This window comes from Bos indicus, chromosome 4 (genome assembly GCF_029378745.1).
Source record: "Bos indicus isolate NIAB-ARS_2022 breed Sahiwal x Tharparkar chromosome 4, NIAB-ARS_B.indTharparkar_mat_pri_1.0, whole genome shotgun sequence".
NCBI lineage: Eukaryota > Metazoa > Chordata > Mammalia > Artiodactyla > Bovidae > Bos > Bos indicus.
The window spans coordinates 81250805-81271666 of record NC_091763.1 but is presented as its reverse complement, the minus strand read 5'-3'; the positions used below and the strand labels follow the sequence as shown (position 1 = coordinate 81271666).

The window sequence follows — 20862 nt, the reverse complement described above, 5'->3', positions numbered from 1 at the left end:
TGTCAAATTTTGAAGTCAAATTTGAATAGATACAAAGTTCTGGCAAAATAGAACAATTGGAAATTCAGTGATAAAAGCAAAATTTAAATCGGATCTGACTAGTTTGCAGCTCAGTTGGTAAGAAGTATCAAGATTTCTTAAGAAAAGTAGAAGATAAATGGCCTAAATGCTTCCAAACTAATCTGGTATTTCTGAGTTAAGGTTTTTTTGTATTTGGTATGAACTTAATCCAATTTTAGATTATTTTTCTCCCTAGGCTCCCTTACCTGGCCCCTGCCTTTCTTTTTAGGTAAAGCTGAAATATGAGATTTGAATAAAGATTCAGTGATTCCCTGGGTTAATGATTTTGATATTTTAAAAGTCTGAATAGGATGTCCCCAAAGTCTAAAATCTGGTCCATCTCTTTACAGCTAAGAAAAATGAGACTTAGATGGATTACCAGGGTTGTTCTTAGCTATATCTAAATTCTGTAGTAAATGCTTCTTAATGAGAAAATTAACTGTTAAAATACTTTTGATAAAATAATTTAAAATACTGAATAACTAGTTTAACAGATGACTTTAAAAAGTCAACTTAAAAAAAGCCTCAAAAAATAGGCAAATAAAATTTTAGAAAACTTAGGAGCCTCTAGAGACAGTTTTTTTCATATATGGATAGTCTTTAGAAGGGAGGTTCCTCATTTTCTTTTTTAAGACAATAGTTACCTAACAATTAGATAGTAAGACTGAATCTTTAAACTTATTTTCTGTTTGTAGGAGGAAGATCGGTATCAGCAGGCCTGCAAACATTGCTTTTAAATTCTTTCAAGTTTGTAATTCTTAAACTGTTTCTAGTGTAATTAAAAATAAGAGCTATTAAGAAAAAAGCTGTCAGGGGATCCAGTTGAAGGTGGGGAAAACAAAATTTTGATCATATTGGAAAGAACTTGTTCTTTGAATTATGTAGAAGAACATTTTGTGGGTTTTATTCCTTTTACCATATCAAATGTCCCATTAAAAAAGAATTTTCTAATTGAAAATGCCACATTGAAAATGAGGCTCTGTAGTGAATCACTTTATATTTTTTTCACAATTAATTTGTTGTCAAGGTGTGGTTTTTTTGCAAGTCTCGTAACTCCTAAATCCAATGTGTTTAATATAAGCCATTTGTTTAACAAAAGAAAAAAGACTGTATTTGATAGTCTGTAAATAAACTGCCCTAAAAATCCAGGCTACTTTTATCCTTGTTTTCTTCTTGCCTCATATACAGAATAGACTCAGAAATAAGCTTATCTGATGTGAGGAATATACCATTTGTTATAACCGTTGTGTAATGTTTTACAGACAATACTTTAAACCTGGAACCCTTATTTTTTTTCCTTATATATTTACATATTCAAAAATGTAGGAACATATACAGAGATAACCACTATTAATATTTTGCCTTTGGTGGATATCTTTTAAAACAATGGGATTATACTTCCCATAGCTTTGTAATTAGTTTTCATTTAATATTTTGTGAAAATCCATCTTTGTCAGTAATTCAAGTCTACTCTCTTTTTAGTGATTATATATTACTCCTTTATAGAATAAACATAACTTAACAATTCCTCATTGCTAGACACAAAATATTTCTAACTTTTCTGTTACAAATAACAATGTGAGGGAAAATCTACCTAAGTAGAAGGATACAAATATACGTAATTTCCTTGGAGTTGCTGGTGTGAATTGTACACATCTGAACTTCTGCTAGGTTCACATTGCCCTCAGGAAAGGTTCACAAGTTTTACATTCCTATTACTTTCCTTTTTCACTTAGCTATGCTGGGTACTTAAAAATTTTGAATCATTACCAGTTTGACAGGTAAGAAGTCATTTTCATTTGTATTTCTTTGATTACTAGTGAAATTCAAATTCATGCTAGCCAGGTGTCTCTTATTAACTGTTTATATGTTTAGTTATTAGGCATTTCTCCCTGTAGCTTGGAAGAGCTTTTTATATAAAGAGGGTAGCCTTTTGTAAACTGTAACCTTAAAAATACTGTGTGGTGTATTTTGATAAAGAAAAATTTATTAATTATATGTAGTCAAGTCTATTCATCTTTTCCTTTTGGTTTCTTAGAAAAGTCTATCCTAGTCCAAGGTTATTTTACTTTTTACACAATTTTATTTTACTCTCTGGCTTTCTGCTTTTACACTTAATTCTAAACTGTTCTTGTTAAATTGTTATATCTTGTGAGGTAAAGGGTCCAACTTTATACTTTATCTGAATGGCTGTACTAATTATGCCAACAGCATTTGTTAAACAGTTTCATCCTATCCCTAGTTTTAAAATATCATGTGTCTTATTTGGGTCTGTTTCTGAGCTTTCAGTTATGTTCCACCCCTGATCTATCTTTTCTGGTAGAAGTACCTTTGTATTTTTTCTTCATAAACTGTGTGTAGCACCTATATAGCAGGAAATAGTATTTGTTTTGAGATAGAAGATCATTGAATTGTCCCTTTTCCCAAAGCTTTCTTGTCTATTTCTGCCGATTTTTTTCTTACTTTTGGAATCACTTGACTCCCTTTTATCAGGCATCCTTTTAGGATTTTAACTAGAAACGTATCAGTTGTTTAAATGAGGGTTTTTGTTTGTTTGCTTTTCGCATGTTCCTCAAATTTCTGAAAGTTTACTATGGTTCTGACATGTTGGTTTTCTGAGTTTCCAAAATTTGTTATTGCTTCTAGAAATGGGCTCTTCATATTGCTATGAATAATGTATTTTAAGCTAGTCTGCTTGTATGTGCTCTGCTCAGTCATGTCTGACTCTTTGCAGCCCCATGGACTGTTAGCCTGCAAGGCTTCTCCATCCATGAAATTTTCCAGGCAGGGATACTGAAGGAAGTTGCCATTTCCTGCTCCAGGAGCTCTTCCCAGCCGAGGAATCAAACCTGCATCTCTTGCGTTGGCAGGCAGATTCTTTACCACTAGCGCTACCTGGGAAGCCACCTGCTTATACAGGAAAGCTGTCATTAAAAAAAGAAAACAACTGTCCACATTAACTTTTTCTAGTTGACTGAATGTTAATGGGCATTCTTATTTCTGATTTTATGAATGTATAATTTTTAGTATTTTACTCATGTATAAACTATAGATTAGAAATAAAATGTTAATATTTATGAAACCCATTTATCAGGATCAGATGTTCATTTTTTTCCCCAATGCTTTTTCATTGTATTTTCTCCTATGACAGGCACCACTTAGTAAAATCTAATACTGAGCCATTCATTAGAAATACTGCTGTTTTCTGTTGACTTCAGAAGTCGCTTCAGTCGTGTACGACTCTGTGCGACCCCATAGACAGCAACCCACGAGGCTCCCCCGTCCCTGGGATTTTCCAGGCAAGAGTACTAGAGTGGGGTGCCGTTGCCTTCTGTTGACTAACCCTGTACTTATTATGAGAGGCAGGTCTGGTTTTAATTAACAGGTTTTGATAGTGTTACAGAATAAAATAGAAACTCATGTTTTTTGATTTAGAATGGTTTATGTATCCTGAAACTGATTTTTTTTTTTAAGTTGATGCTATTTTATATCCAGAAACACCTGACTTTTTTCTTGAAGGCAATTCTTTCACTGTATCTCTATTTCCTCATGTGTCCTTCATCTTTTCAGGGTTCTATTTCTTGGGTAAACGTTGGTAATTTTCTTTTTTCTGGAATTCATCATATAGTCCATCTTATATTTAAAATTCTTTTAGCATATAGTTGCACTTAATAATCTCAGTGTTTTAAAAACATTGTCTATTATTCCATTTCCTTTGTTTTTTCTCTTTCTTTTTTAGACTAGTTAGGATTTGCCCCATTCCACTTCTGTCCTCTCAGCACCAGGGAAGAAAAATCTAATCATTTACCTTCTCATTTATTTTAGCATTGTGACTTTGATTCCTTTCTAATTCCCTTATTTATTACTCTCTTCAGTTGAATAATTGACCATTTGTCTTCCTTCCAATTCTAAAAAAAAAACAAACCACATTTTAATTGTACAAATTCCCTGATTATTTCTTTACTTCCATCCCATAGGTTAAGAATATTGTGTTTTCATTGTTTTCTTAATATTTGATGGCTGCAAATGTGATTGCTTTTTTGATCCAAGGATTATTCTGAATAGTGCATTTCAATTTCCAGGTCATTGGATATGTTTTTTTTTTGTTAACATATTTTCTAATATTAGTCAGTATATGTAGTCTGCATTGGGGAGTTTATTAAGGATATCTTTTTAGCCTGCTAAGTAAGCAAATATTGTAAATATTTCTTTAGAAAGTATGTCATTTGGTACAGTTTGTCACATAAGAATATCATTAAACACTGGTGAGATTCTTAACATCTTATTTCTCAAAGATTGAGAAATGTAAAATAAATTCTTATACTGCTATAATGTATTTTCCTTATATGTCTAATGCTTTTTGCTTTATATGTTCAGTGCTATATTCAGCACTGTATATTCAACACATACATGTTCATAACTACTTAAACTTTATTCCATTTATTCAAGCTTTTAAAACATTTTGAATGCTACTAGGTCTAGTTAATTGGTCTGCTTGACCTTTTTTTTTTTTTAATGCTACCTTGCTGTCATTGTTTTTAATCTTTTGCTGAAACTGTTTTTTTCCCTTTGTTAGAAATTTGTATTTTGAAGCTTCTGTTGATTTGTAGTGTATACAGACTTTTCTTCTCAGCTTAAAGCATTTAAAAGACATAAACCTATTCCTTGAATGGAGAACTTCAGGAGTTTTTAACAGTTGTTATAGACTGTCTCTTATCAAAAGATTGCTCAAAAGATGAATTACCATGACTACCTTAGACCAGGATTGAAGCAGTGTTGGAGAGTCACCTGTATTTAATTGTTTTTTAAAAAGGCTGACAAAAATAAGAATCAGTGTTCTTGGATGTTAAAAACATGATCATAAACAAAATGTATGGGCTGTAAAATAGAGTATCCACAGCTGAAGATCAAATTAGTGAGCTGGAATATCAACTGAGTGAGTTGAAAATAACCTACTTTAAAATTCACTACCAAAGTTTAAAAGGAAAATTGAGAAATGGAGACTAAATCTAGATATCCCACTATTCATCTGGTAGCAGTTCCAAAAGTAGAGAATAGGGAAAATGGAGAGAAATAGAAAAAAATATTCCAGAGTTAAAAAAGACATGAATCTTCAATTAAAAGTCCACGGAATGCAAAGCACAGTATATGATGAGTCATACTTGAAATACATCAAAGTAATATCTCAGAATTTTAAATTTTATTAGAACTTCACATTTACTTATATTGAGAAAATAGGTTTGCAAAAGCAGCAGAATCAGACTGGGCCCTCACCACCAACACTGGATGCTGAAAGGCAAACACCTTTGAGCCTGGAATCCCATCCTCAGTGGAGTGGGTTCCCTCAGCCTTCTTGCTTGATTGAAATCCAGCTCTTCCCTGGGGGGACTGATTGCCCTGTAGCCTTCTCAAGTGATGGCTGTTTTTTCTCCCTTGAACTACTGGGCTTCAAGTTTAATTAAGTGTCCTTTTTGATGCTCATTTTTCATTTTCACTTTGTTGCTTCTTAAAACTATGGAGCTTTGATGCTCGTGTCATCAGACTGCTCCACTCTTGCCTCCTAGCTGCAGTTACTGACCTCTGAGTTGTTCTTCCCCTTCCACCCTCCCCACCATACCCTACCTACCCTTGTTACCTCACCCATTCTTTGAAGATTTTAATGTTTTATTGTCACTCATTTCTATCTTGATTTCGATATCCATGTGGATGATCCTTCAAATCTTAGCCTTCTCTGCCATTTCTCTGTTGATCTTACCTTCCCCCTCATCTCAGCTACTCCTGTCCTAGTCATTCTCTCGACCTTATGGCTACCAGTAATGTTACCCCTACAAGTCTCAATTCAAGCACTCTATTCATACTACTCTTCGAACAAACCCCTCCCACAAGTTTGCAGCCCACTTCCTCTACTACTCTGCCTCCAACTGCCTTTCTTACTAAAATCACTCACTCACTAATACACATCTTCAACTGCCTTGTCACCCTCTTGCTTTCCTGTATTCACATGAAAAAGCCAAAACTCTGTTCAAACTCAGTCTCCACAAACAATGTTTAAATCCATTCTATGTCTGCACCTATGCAGCTGGACACTGCTAGAAAAAGCCTCAACCATGATGAGTAGTTTCACTTTACTTCATACTAACCTCATGTGGGCCCTTAAGGCTACCCAGCAATTACACTGCAATTAAATGGTTCACCAGTTCTAAAAACATAACATTTTCATAATATCTGTGAAATGAGGATATCTTATATATGCCACTAGGGTATGTCATACTTTAATTGGTAGGTTTTCCCTTTTTTAGTGTTACTGAAAATGGGGTATCTTAAAATCAAGGGTATCTTTGATAAAGTACAGCATAATTCTCTAGTTCTTCTCATTCTCTTGTTTCTTCACATGATCATGTAATACTTTTTCTCTGCTCTACTCAAATTTTCAGTATTTCATTCCTTTATTTGCTAGAGCTGCCAAGATAGCATTCTTGCTTTGTTCTCACATAGTCTTTCCTCTGTGTGCCAAGGTCTGAGAAGAAATCTGTCACTGCTTTAAATTCAAGATTTGTAATACAAGCATATCCTTCTACAGGAATCTCATCCCTTATTCTATAGGCTCATGTCATGGTGTTAATAAAAAAAAAATTCACAATCACTCATTCCCAATAAACTGTTGAATTTCAAAATGGCCCTAATATGTAGAATGTTAACCAACAATGAGAATTCCTTTATATCTACATATTATGGGAATATTTATGACAGTTACTCAATTGATTATAATCCCAATTTAAAAAATAACTCTTCCCTCCCCTCCCCCCCCACCCCCCCCCCCCCCAAAGATCCCTGGTCTAACAAGTATATAAAAAGCATTTACTGAAAATGTGTACATTTTCCTGTTAATCACTCAGAACGAAGGTTCGAATGAACTGGTGATCCAGGGTTGGAATTCAGCTTATAGGTAGTTTTGTTTGACTCAGTGCTTAAACATTAAAAAAATTAGTTTAAAACTGAGAGGGTTTGTGTAAAAAAGTCCAGATTTCTGCCAGTTACAAGTTGTTTAAAAAATGGGAAAATCTGGCAACACTGCACTTCTCTACTGGGCATTAAGTTAGTACACCCTTAAAAAGTGACTGATTTCTCAGCTGCTTTCACATGTAACAAGAGCTAGGAAAAAGATGGCAAGAGCAGTGTTTCCTCCTCTTGCCCCTTCTCTCTGGTAGCTGAATCTTGAGGGATTAGGGATTATGACTTTCAAAGGATTAATAACAATTTTAAAGACTAAAGGGAAAGGTAATATGCAATATTTATCTCAGTGCTGCTTCTGCATTATCAAATTACATATATGTGTAAGAGTCACCTGGTAAAACCAAAAACATGTTGATACTTTATGATGAAAGTTAACCCTAATTATAAAGTTTAAAAAAAGGAAATGAAATTTGAAGGCTGGAGTCATAAAACCCAACAAAATGCATTTATCCCAGACAATGTGCTCACCTAAAAAAAAGAAAAAAAAATAGAACTCTTAACAGTTTCCTTGAAGTCTTCTATTATTCTAGCCTCATAAGCTAGAGGCTTTGATGTTAGTTATTTTGTTATTTATTTATATTACTCTATTTCTTAAGTGTCGCAAAGTTAGTGACCTAGCAGCATTTGGTTAGTGTATGTGGCCCAAACATTCACTAATGTTGTACACTGATGTAATGAAGTGTGTGAAAGTTGCTGAGTCGTGTCCAACTCTTTGTGACCCCAAGGACTACATAGTCCATGGAATTCTCCAGGCCACAATACTGGAGTGGGTAGCCTATCCCTTCTCCAGGGGATCTTCCTGACCCAGGATTTGAACTGGGGTCCCCTGCATTGCAGGTGGATTCTTTACCAACTGAGCTATCAAAGTCAAAGTGAAAGTCGCTCAGTCGTGTCCGACTCTTTGCGACCCCATCGACCATACAGTTCATGAAATTCTCCAGGCCAGAATACTGGAGTGGATAGCCTTTCCCTTCTCCAGCAGATCTTCCCAACCCAGGGATCAAACCCAGGTCTCACGGGTAGCAAGTAGATTCTTTACCAGCTGAGCCACAAGGGAAGCCCTAACAACCTAACAACCTCACCCTCATAGGACATCCCTCTGTTTTTTTCTTCCTATTTCTCATTCCAAAAACAGAGGCATTTCCAGGTAACAGCTAAATTATACTTTTAAAATCTCTATGGATTATACATTTAACCAATCAGGATTAAAGGCATAAAACAAAATTCACTGTAATTATAAGTGTGAAGGGTTTAATACAAACATTTAAGTTTTTATAAAACCATCAGGGGACTTCCCTACTGGTTCAGAAGACTGTACTTCCATTGCAGGGGGTGCAGGCTTAATCCCTGGGAAGTTCTGCATGCCCTGCAATGTGGCCCAAACAAAAACAAACCCAGGGGAAAAAAAAAAAAAACATTGGACAACCTGAAGGAGCACGATCTAAGTTGGGCCTCCTGGAATGCTCTCTGAAAATACAGTAAGTAGTCCACTAGGAAGGATACAGTATCTAAGGCCAGGCTAGAACTTGTGAGACACCACCACCAGCAACAGCAACTAGACAACAGGAAGACAAGGGAAGCTGCACCTAGGAACCAGGGAGATTAGAACAAGGAGCTGAGGATCCTTAGGAACCTGGCAAATGAAAACTGGAATCTCAGGAAAACTGCAGCCTTCCTTAACCCCTGGTGACAACCAGAGCCAACTGAAGATGGCCTCTGATTCACTTTTGTTTCGTAAATCTTAAGCAAGTGCCTCTAACTCGCAACCCTTAATTTATATTCAGAACTCTGTGGGTGCAAGGGAGTCAGGGCATTGAAAAATTTTTTTTCTAACCTTTCCAAATGGAAGGTGATGTGTAAAGTTGAGGACCAATTTATTTACTATTTTAAAATGACTTGTATTGAAGAATTTTTATAAATGTATACTTAAAAGTAAATAGAAAGGATTATAGTGACAGTTCAATTTGTGGCATTGGCATACATTGATACAAATATTTAACACAGATCATACACATAAGGAACTAGAGAAAAAGAATTACATTTCCCTTTACACAGAGACAAAAGAATCTGCCTGTGATGCAGGAGACCAGGGCTCAATTCCTGGGTTGGGAAGTTCCTCTGGAGAAGGGAATGGCAATCCACTCCAGTATTCTTGCCTGGAGAATTCCATGGACAGAGAAGCCTGGCGGGCTACAGTCTGTGGAGTCACAAAGAGTCGGACATGACTGAGCGACTAACACACATTACACAGTGACAAATGGTGAGATTAATAATCTCAGTTCTTATGCCCGGAACCGTGCATTTCCATCCAGCTCTGCTATCAGGGCCATCTCTAGCCCCGACTATTTCAGGAGTTTACTAAATGCTTGTTGGGAATCATTTCAGTCTGTCAGTCTTCTAGTCTGTTTTCCACACAGAAGCCGGAGTAAAACATCTTTAAAAATCAACAGATTTTATTGAGTTTGTGTTTACAGAAAAATGAGCAGGAAATACAGAGTTCCCCCACACCCTCTCATCTCCCTCCCACTTCCAGTTTCCTCTATTATTGAAATCTTGCATTAGTGGTACATTTATTACAATTGATGAACCATTACTAACACATTATTAACTAAAATCAGAGTAGATTCTTTGCGTTATCCATTCTATGGGTCTGGGCATATGTATAACATGTAACCACCATTACAGTAACAGGATAGTTTCAGGGTAACAGGATAGTTTCAAGGGCCTAAAAATCCCATGCTCCACATGTTCATTCCTCCTTCCACTTAATCCACCTCTCCCAACTCCTGGCCATCTGTTCTTTTTACTGTCTCCCTAGTTTTGCCTTTTCCAGACTGTCACATGTTGGCATTATATAGTATGTAGCCTTTTCAGATTGGCTTCTTTCACTGTTATACTTTCAAGGGCCTTCCATGACTTTTTGTGACTTGGTAAGTTTCATTTTATTGCCAAATAACAATCCATTGTGTGGATGTACCCGTGTGTTTATCCGTTTACCTACTGAAGGACTTTGTGAATAAAGCTGTTGTAAACATTGGTGTGCTAGTTTTTGTGTGGACATGTTTTCGACTCATTGAATTGCTGGACTGTTTGCTAAGGGTATGTTTAGTTTTCTCAATTGCCAACTGTCTTCCAACTTGGCTCTACCGTCTTGCATTCCCACTAGCAGTGACAGTTCATGTTGCTCCACATCCAGCCAGCATTTGGTGTCGTCAGTGTTTTGGATTTTTGCCATTGGATTTAATTATTTTAACAACAGTATTTCATTGTTTTGCAAATATTTACTCCCCACTTGTGGCTTATCTTTTCATTCAACATCTTTTGGATAGCAGACATTTTCAGTTTTAATGAAGTCCAACTTTTTCTTCTTTTATGGATCATGTGTTTAGCTATGTATCTAAAAAAGTCATGGCTAAACTGAAGATCACCTAAATTTTCTATGTATCTTCTTTATAGGTTTGTGTTTTACATTTAGTTTATTATTCATTTTGAGTTTAGTTTGTGAAAGGTGTAAGGTCTATGTCCAGATTCACTTTTTTTAAATGTGGATTCCCAGTTGTCCCGTTCCAACACCATTTGTTGAAGACTATCCTTTCTCCATCGAATTGCCTTGATCCTTTGTCAAAGATCAATTGACTATATTTGTGGGGTCTATTTCTGGTCTCTGTTTTCTGTCCATTGACTAGCTGCTCATTCCTTCACCATTACCACATCATCTTGGTTACCGAAGCTTTATAGTAAGTCAAGGGCTGGCTGTGTCAGTCATGCCGCTATGTTCTTCCCGATGCTATATCAGCTATTTGGGGTCTTCTGTCTTTACAATTAAACTTTAGAATAAACTTGTCAATATCCATAAAATAACTTTCTGCAGTTTTAATTGAAATTGTGTTGAATCTACAAAGCAAGTAGGGAGGAACTGATATGTTGACAATATTGAGTCTTCTATCCATGTACATGGAATATTTCCATTTATTTTTTAAAAAATTGCTTTCACCAGTTTATTAGTTGTCCTTGTATACATGTTGTGGATGTTTTAAGATTTATACCTAAGGTTTTTTTTTTTTTTATTGTTTTTGTTTGGTATTGGGTTTTAAGTTTCAAATTTAAATTGTTCATCACTGGCATATAAGAAAGCAATTGACTTTGTCTATTAACTTTGTATACTGAAACTGCTATAACTGTAACTGCTTAATCCTGCTTCCGGGTTTTTTGTTTTGTTTTTGGTGATTTTCTATGTAGATACGCATGTCATCTGAAAATATTTCTTCCTTCTCAATCTATAATCATTATCCCTCCCCTGCTTTATATATGTGAAAGATGTCTTAAGATGTGAAAAGCAGTGCTAAGAGGGGACATCCTTGCCTTGTTCCTGATCTTGGTGGAAATGCATTTAGTTTCTCACCATTTAGTATGATATTAGCTGTAGGTTTTTGTAGATGTTACCAAGTTAAAGAAGGTCTGTTCCTAGTTTGCTGAGAGTTTTAATCATAAACGGGTGCTGGATTTTGTCAAATTCTTTTCCTACATTTATTGATAATATAATTTTTTCTTTCTTTTTTAGTCTGTTGATATGATGGACTATCTTAATTGATTTTTCAATATTGACCTAGCCTTGCACACCTGAAGTCCCACTTGTTCATGGTATATAATTCTTTTAATACATTGTTGGATTTAAGTATAAAAACGAGGTCATGGCCAGCAGGTTATTATACAAAGTTCATGAGCAAATCCAATCTACTATCACAATGCTAAGTAAATAAACATAAGTTTTATGCACAAATTAGAGTTTTCTTTTCTATACTCTAATGTTGATAGTTAACAATACTTGGAGAACAATATTAAATACAAATCTAAGAATGTTATAGGAATAGTCTTTGTCCTTCTGAGTAAACACTTAAAGTATATTTAACCTAGATTTTTTGGTAACTGCTATGTATTCTCTGACCTTAAAAAAAAAACAACTCTATAAACATATTTGCATTTCTCAAGTACTTCTGACAGTCTTACAGCGAGCTTTCTCATTATCTTCTGACTTAGACAAGTTTCAGCTACATTAATTGGGGTTTGTAATTTTCATAATCACAAAAAATTGACCTATTACTACTTATTATCTGTCCTTTCCCCCACTGATTTGTGTCAACCAAGTATCAAGTTTTTATATGTGTGTGAATTTGTTTCTGAGTTCTCTATTTTTGTTTCTTTGGTTTCTTTACTCTCAGAGTACACCTATCAGTCATTAGTTTTACAAGTTTCTTTATCTGGTAGAGCAAGCCTGCTTACATTTTTCAACATTTTTATGACGAACCTCAACATTTTCCTCTTCCATTTAAACACTGGAATCATTTTGCAGGGTACAACAAAATTATTTTGAGATTCGACTGGAGGTGAATTTATAGATTAATTTAGGGAGAATGACATATGTACAATACTGTATCCTTCCATGCATGAGTATCTACCTCTCCATTTAGTCATGCTTTTAAAGGAATTCTTCCCAAATGTTTTGTAATCTTCTGTGGTCTTCTTCTCTTCCAACCTAGATTGACGGCAGCTTGCTGTATGGAGTGTGGGGCATATTATTGCATTTTCTGATTTGTAGGAATGCTGTAATTGTATATTGTTCTTGGGTCCAGAAAAATAGTTTCAAAAAATTTGCCTCCCTTGGAGTATGGCAACCCAGTCCAGTATTCTTGCCTGAAGAATCCCATGGACAGGACAGTCCATGGGGTCCCAAGAGTTGGACAAGACTTACTGACTAAACCACGGAGTTGTACACAGACAGTAACATTATCTGCAAATAAGATCAGTGTCATCTCTTTTGTTCTTTCATACTTGATACAAATTTTCTTGGGGGGGCTGTGCTGGATCTTAATTGCTGCGCTCTCGTTGTGGTGAGTGGGTTTCTCATTTCGATGACTTCTCTTTTTGCAGAGCAGGGCTTTAGTAGTTGCAGCTCATGGACTAAGTGTGGTCTCAGTAGTTGTGGGTGTACAGGCTTAGCTGCCCCAAGGCATGTGGAAACTTCCTGGACCAAGGATTGAACCTGTGTCCCCTGCGCTGGCAGGCAAATTCTTAACCATTGGACTACCAGGGAAGGCCTAAACAATGCATTTTCTTTTTCCACTGAGTTACTAGTATAGATTTTTTCCTTTAAGCAATTAATAAGGTATATTATAGAAACAAATTTTTAGATGTTGAGCCATCACTGCAACCCTGAGATACACCCTATTGTTTTTTGGTTTGTGAGCAACTGTTGAATTGAGCAGCAATGTCCATTAAGTGAAATGATCTATAATTTCCATTTATATTGTCCTTGGCCTGGTTTGAGATCAGTTAATACTATACGTGTATTGGATACTTTTTTTAACTAAAGTTTTTATAGTATAGGAGTTAAGTATTCTCTGAAGGCTCAGTAAGTCTGATATCATTTGTGGGGAGAATACTCATGATTATCAGCTTGGTATCTCTAATGGTTATTGGTTTATTCTGAGTTTCTATTCCTTTTCGAGTCAATATTAATGATGTATCTTTGTAAAATATACATTTCACCTATGCTTTCAAATACTTTGGTGTAAAGTTAGTCATCTTTGGGTGACTTTTAATGCCTTTATTGGTTCTGAAGAAGTATGATTTCTTCAGTTAATCATCAGTATACCAGAAAAAACTGGTCATCATTTGTTATCTGGGTCCAATGATCCTTTTCATTTTTAAAAACATTTTTAAGTTATTTGGCAAAAATGTAGAGAATAAGGAGTTACTAACAATGTTATTAGACATCTTAATAATAATGTAAACATAGGAAACCCAAAATTTTATTATTTTTGTGGTTTTGAGAGTATTTAATTTTCGACATAGGAAACCCAAAATTTTATTATTTTTGTGGTTTTGAGAGTATTTAATTTTCAAGATGGGTAGCATCAATCACATGAACATAAATATGTGTTCATCCACTGTCATGAACCTAGACTATATTCATTTTATGAACCCTGACTCCAGAGTTTAAATACATCTCTAATGTATTTCACACTAGTGTTTATTAACACTTCTTGTTCTTTTCACATTTGCGTCTTCATAATGCAATACATTTAAGAACTTTAATGTCATGTTTCTGTAAAGAAAAAGATCATCTTTTTTTTTGCCTCATAATTGCAAAACACTTTCACTTTCAGATTTATAAACAGCAATTAGAATAGTGACTCCAACTGATTTTTCACTTTTACATCATTTATTGCCTTTCAATAAATTATGAATATACATCTGCCTTCAGTATTTGTCTACCTACAATTTTGAGTAATAAGCATAAAAGATGTTCTTGTCACAAAGTACAGTGATGACGACATCTTTCCTTCTGGATAACTGAGTAAATGAGAGCATCTTATTTCTTTTGTCCTTAGAAGTATTGTTCATTCATTGATTCTTGAGCGTGAGAAAAATTTTCTAGGATATTGTCATATGAAAATTTATAGTCTGAGTTTGCTTTTAAGAGTCCAGAGTGCTGATTCATTTAATAATCATGAAAAACCAGTTTTTTTTCCCTTGCCATTATGGATGAAAAAAGAAAAATGCTAAGTTCCTGCTGCTGTGGCTAAGTCGCTTCAGTTGTGTCTGACTCTTTGTGACCCCATGGACTGTCCATGGGATTTTCCAGGCAACATTACTGGAGTGGGTTGCCATTTCCTTCTCCAGAGGATCTTCCCAACCCAGGGATCAAACCTGCATCCCTTGTGTCTCCTGCACTGGCAGGCAGGTTCGTTACCACTAGCACTACCTGGGAAGCCCTTAATTTTCTTTTCCTTACCATTATGGATGAAAAATGAAAAATGCCAAGTTCCTAATTGTCCCCAAGTAAAAGCTTAGTAAACGTTGACAGAGATTGTGTCTCTAGACCTCTTTTACCCTCTTGACAGGTGATGTAGGATTTAGTAAGGCAATGCAAAGAAATCAGAAGGATGATGCAACTGATGATTCATTTCACTATTCTTCTAGGTGATTCCATCACTATTGTTTCCCTACTGTAGTCCTTTTCCAAGCATAATTCCTGATGTCACAGCAAAGCTTAATATTTATATGTTTGCTTTTTTTCATCAATACTATTTTTTTTTTTGGTGCACAATGCAGCTTGAAGGTTCTCAGTTCCCCAACCAGGAATTGAGCCCAGGCCATGGCAGTGAAAGCCTAGAATTCTAGCCAACAGGCCACCAGGGAAATTCCTTTTCATCAATTTCTATAGACTTCAGTTAATCCAATGAATAGGTTTGTTTTTGCTGACATTCTCCATAATTTTGTCTTCTGTTTTACTAATTTTTTGAGGGAGGATATTTTTGTTTTTAAATTTACTGAACACTTTCGGTCAGGAAATATAATCCATCAAATCCTTGAAATGTGCAGACTCTGTGATTTGGAACATTTATAAAAAATTTGTTAAGTACTTGAAAAAATATGTATATATTACATATAATTTCTATTTTATATACCAGGTTTTTTTCTCCCTGCAAATCCTATATCTGCTTGTTATATCCATGTCCAGTGCGTGCTTAGTTGGTTCAGTTGTGTCCGACTCTCTGCAACCCTATGGACCATGTAGAGGTGTGCTAAAATCCCCTCTGTGATTTGAATCTTTTTATAGTTTTTTTAGATGTATCTTTCCTTAACCAGCAAATAGATTACATTATCTCTAATCTTATCTGAAAATATGCCTTTGAAAAGATTTTACTTTTTTAAGATTCAGTGTTATTATTGGAACATCTGGATTTACTCTTGTCATTTACTTCTTTTCCTCCTTCCCTGACATCTCTTAGATTTATGGTTTACCATATTCCTCTTTCTCCCTCTTCTGATGATTTGAGAGCTTTAAATTTTTTAGTCATATATTTTCTAAAGTAATTTTGAGAAGTGATGTACCCTTTTACTTTAACATAAAAACAACATTTTTAAGTTTCAAAATCTTGCAAAGAAAGTCAATTCAGTAACACTGACTTTTTAAGCTAATTGTCATAGTAATTTGCTATCTAAAAACACTCCTTAACATAGTAGGAAATTTTACACTACCTTATTCCCAATTCATGTTTCTATTTTATTTCCCCACGTAACTTTTATCTCATTGTAATGAAAGTGTAATGTTTAGAAGTCCTTTACTGATATCCTGTCATACACCTGTTTCTCAAAAATGTGTGAAAAATATATTGAAATTTAAAAAATCTATTTCAAACGGCTATAAACCTTCAAGTTTGAAGACTGTTATCTGGATTATCATTACTATTCAAACAATAAATAAAGACACCATAAATATTACTAATTGCTAGAATGAGACAATTATATTACTATTTTTAAACTATAGATAAAAATGCTGAAAGTGAAAAGGGACAAAATTTTGTCATAGTGATGTCACTTTTTCAGTTATATGCCAGAAATAATAAATTGATCATCAGATTATTTTTAATTATCTTTAATTGATAATCTGATTAAGCTTTTTTCAATTTTGTTGAAAACAATTGAAGAACCACCCTCACTGAAGTCTTTTGCTGCTCAGGCCATTTTCTTTCTCAATTCCTTGGAAACTTAAGACATCAAGATGTCTTTACCAAGACATCACTTATTCACTGAGCATCATCTTGCTTATGGAGCTTAAAATTAAGACAATCTAGAGCATAAATATCCCCATAAAACTGGAAATTGCAAATATTTATTGAGGATAACTCTACATAGGTTAGAAGCATGATTTTACATTTAAAAAGTATGCCTTTTACAGAATTAGAACAGAATATAAATATCTGAGAAGAATTAATCCTAATTAAGTAAAGCTGGATTTCTAATGTTACATGAACATTTTTTTTTTTTTTTTACATGAACTTTCCTAGACTGTTTTGTAAAACATTTACACCTATACATGAATAGATGTTCTGCTTTTTAAAGTATTGTTTAAGGTGTTTTATCAAACTAAGATGCACATTTTAACATCTCTGAAATTGAGATGCAACCTATAATCAATAGCATATTATAGTTTAGTTGGCAGTATTTTTACTAAGTGGTACATAAGGGATTATATATAATCATGTAATAACAGTTTCTTAGATGAATGTTAGAATAAAAATTAAGAGCAAATCAGCAAAGATGTTGGGTCACTACTAAGTTCAGGGTTTATACAACACATACTTATGACTACAATGTTTTAGTTAGGGTAAAATCCACAATATGTTTCAGTTAATTTAAATGTAAACACAAAGTAGAAATGAAAAAAAAAAAGAGAGAAATGTCTCAAAGACAGTAAGTAGCTGGCTTGGGCCACGTAAGAAATTAATATGGATTTACAGAATCTAATAATGAACTGGCAAAGGATAATAATGTTTTTTGAAAGAATCTGAAAAATGCTCTAGTAAATATAAAAACCACAAACTTACCTCTGAAACAAGATGTTTTAACTTGAAGATCTAAGGTTAATATATCAGAAATAAACATGGAAATTTTAACTTCTTCTTGAAATCATGCAAATTATATTATTAAGACAGGTTTGAGACATATTCATCAGGCTCTTTATCATTATTGAAAGTGGGGAAAAGACAGTTTGCCTGACAGCAGATTCACCAAAACACATCATGCTTTTATACCAATATTGAATAGATTAGACAGATAGATAAGGCAAGCAACTTTATCATTTGTTTCCTAAAAATAAGGTGCCTTTCTCTTCATGTTATGTTCATGCTCTCTTTGTTTTACTTTCACATGATTCACACAAAGGAAAAATCCTTTTTTGAATAGTCAGTAGACAAAAAAGGAAAGGCAAGGTCATTAAACAAAAACTGTCATAGCTCTATCTTTGTATCCCCACATCGGCCAATATAACTGATTTCTAAGACCACACTTCACCCATAATGAAAATAAATTAACTTTCACTATACTTCCTTGGGCAGTCAGAACAGTCTGCTCAAGTTGAAAGGCCAGGGACATAAGTTTACATCTTGATGAGGTACAGAAAGGTTCTAGGAGTCTCAGGGACCTGAAATATTGTTGGTATCATTTTTGAAAAACAAAAGCTGCCATAGGTATCTTTTGTCAAGTGGGAGAAGGGTAATTATGAAAAGGCAGAAGGGAAAATAGAGAACTAGCATCATCCACTGATGACAGAAATGTTTTTAAACACATCATTTTAACAAAGAGTACATTTGGGATCTGAGGATCTGGATCTGAATCCCTTAAAGGTATCTCTGTCTTTAAGACCCAGCTATAGATTATACTTCTGTTCTTCAACTATATGAATATTTAAGAAGCATGCTTAACTATAAATTTCCCTAAAAAAGTTATTTAACATTTCTACAGAGGTAAAAATGTGCATTCTGAAACGATTAAAAGTCATTTTTCATTTAAAAGAATGATCAATTTCTTCACTCAGCTAAACAAAATAGGCTAGTAACATAAACAAATCAATATCAATGTTTAAAGACCTTTGATAACTATGTACACTAATAACCAGAGCAAAAAAGCAATTTACATTTACCGAGGACAAAAATGTTTCTTTTAAAATCAGAAAGGTCAGATATCTGGAAGCAGATGTTGGTAACTTGGCAAAAAATAAATTCTACATTTAGTTGTTTAAGATCACACTTATAGCTAGTAAAAATGTACATAAGCCATTAGAAAATTATAATTTGAATGTCTTACAAATATGCTAATATATATTAACATAAAACATCGGACTTTTTTTTTGTCAATAATCCAGTGATCTCTAAGCAATGGCCTAATAATTATTTCTAAATCCCATTTCTTAGAGATTTTCTTACCTACAAAGTTCAATAAAAGTATTCTACTTGCTCTAATTTTCATCACACATCATGACCTCAAATCATCTAGAAAGACGTTAAGAAAAGTAGGACATTCCCTTTAGAATATTGGGGGGAAAATTACTATCTTCTTTGTATACAGCAGATAAAGGCAGAGCAATATAGTAGTTGTAATCAGAATGTCAGCATCCATTCGCCAAATATTTATTAAGCAGCTACTATTTTCCAGGCATCATCCTCAGAGCTGAGGATATAGGGGTAAGTGAGAAAGTCACAGCTGCCATTTAGAGTGCTTACTATGTGCCAGGCTCTGGCCTAAGTCTTCACGCATATAAACCCATTTAATCCTCAACACAACACCTCTATGACATGGGTACTGTTAATTTTTTCATTTTACACATAAGAAAATTGAGGCACAGAGAAGTTAAATAACTCACCTAACTAGCCTGCCTCTGAATTTCTCTATTCTTCATCTTTCAGTATAGTAATAGTATTAGAATATAGTAACAGTAGTAGTCCTGAGTCTCATGAAGCTTTTATTAATCTAAATCCTTATTTTCTGTTTTGCCTTTGTGAAAGACCTAACATACAAATAGAACTGGTTATGGCTCAAATAACTGGTGTGACCGTTTCCCTTTTAGAAGTTTCTTTCTGGGAATGTTTAAACAAAATTTTAATGAGCTATACTTTCATCTTATATTGACCCCAAAATACCTAAAAAGCTTGAATGTTCTAAGACTTAGTTTTGTTTAAATAGTTGGGGAAAATGAAAATCCCTTTATATTTTTCTCATTACCACAGGCATAGGTACACAGCATTCCGTCCTTTGGAAAACCTTTCTTTAGTCCCGGTAGGCCTAGTGGGTCTAAGATCATGGGACTCTGCCTCATTCTAGGGATGGGTCCATGTTCAAATTTATTATGCTACGCTGCCTTGATCATAGTTATTGGATCAAGACTACAAAAAAAGACCAAGCATGACCAATCTGTCTTCACTGGGATTGACGAGAGTTGGGAAATATTCTCTTCACAATGGAAGTGATTTGAGACTGCTGATAGCCATCTTCCTAGACTCAAGAGAAAATAATTCCACAATACTGGGAGATATGGAGTAGAGAAATTCAGACGCAGAATTCTTTAATCTAGCTATGCAAGAAATAGGTCCATCCTTGCCTTTTTCAGTTAAATGAGTATAAAGGCTAGAAATAGTTTTAAATTTAAGCGTAAGTGGGTTTCTCTAACTTTCTACCAAGTTTCAATGCATTTTTACAAAAGCATTTCATAAAATATGGACACAGAACAATGGTTATAATATGAATAGAAATTTTTTTTATTCTCTTCCTTTACCCCCTTTTCCCTATGAACAAATATATAGACCTGTCTACAGCACAAAGTATGGTCTATTTTCAAAAGCAGTATCCAAAATATATTCTTATGAATTCTAACTATGTGATTACAAAGCATTATTTTAATAATTCTTTTTTAGCATATGACAAAAGCACAATATAGCTAGAAAGACAAACTGCTTTATTTTAAAACACTGGAAAAAACATTAAAAGGCAAATGTCCATTATATAACCAAGAATGTTAAGCATTTGGAAAATGTTAATCTTCTAAATTGTGGTAGGCACTTCCAGAGAGCTAAATATTGCAAATTATCCTACCAGATGTCTTCTGTAATACCAAAAATACTTGATATGATGAAACACACAACTAATTACCCAAAGTCACCATGTTAGGTTTCAATTTAATTACAAGTAAAAGTTTTGTCCAAGATGTTCCTGACACATGAAGCGTCCAGTTGAATTTCAGAAATGTTAACAAAAGTATCTTCCTTTTTTGCCTGTGAATGTTTGGGTATTGCTGTATTGTTGGCTTATATCCACTACAGATACTGGTTCTAGGCCAGCCCAAGGGTCTTCAAGCATTGAAGGCTTGAAATAACTCTCCAACTCATTAGACATTCTCTTTTCTCTACCACGCCCTGATCCAAATGGTGTAGATGTCCTTGGAGAACC

General features: G+C 34.4%; 1 protein-coding gene across 1 annotated transcript in view; it reads right to left on the bottom strand.

Annotated features, from left to right (window-relative positions):
• MPLKIP (M-phase specific PLK1 interacting protein) overlaps positions 1-20862 on the bottom strand; it is a 36220-nt gene that overhangs the window by 13847 nt on the left and 1511 nt on the right. The window contains exon 2 of the mRNA XM_019958977.2: positions 1-20862. This exon is cut by the window's left edge and continues 13847 nt beyond it. Coding sequence (XP_019814536.2) covers positions 20662-20862 — 201 coding nt within the window. The 3' untranslated portion in view covers positions 1-20661.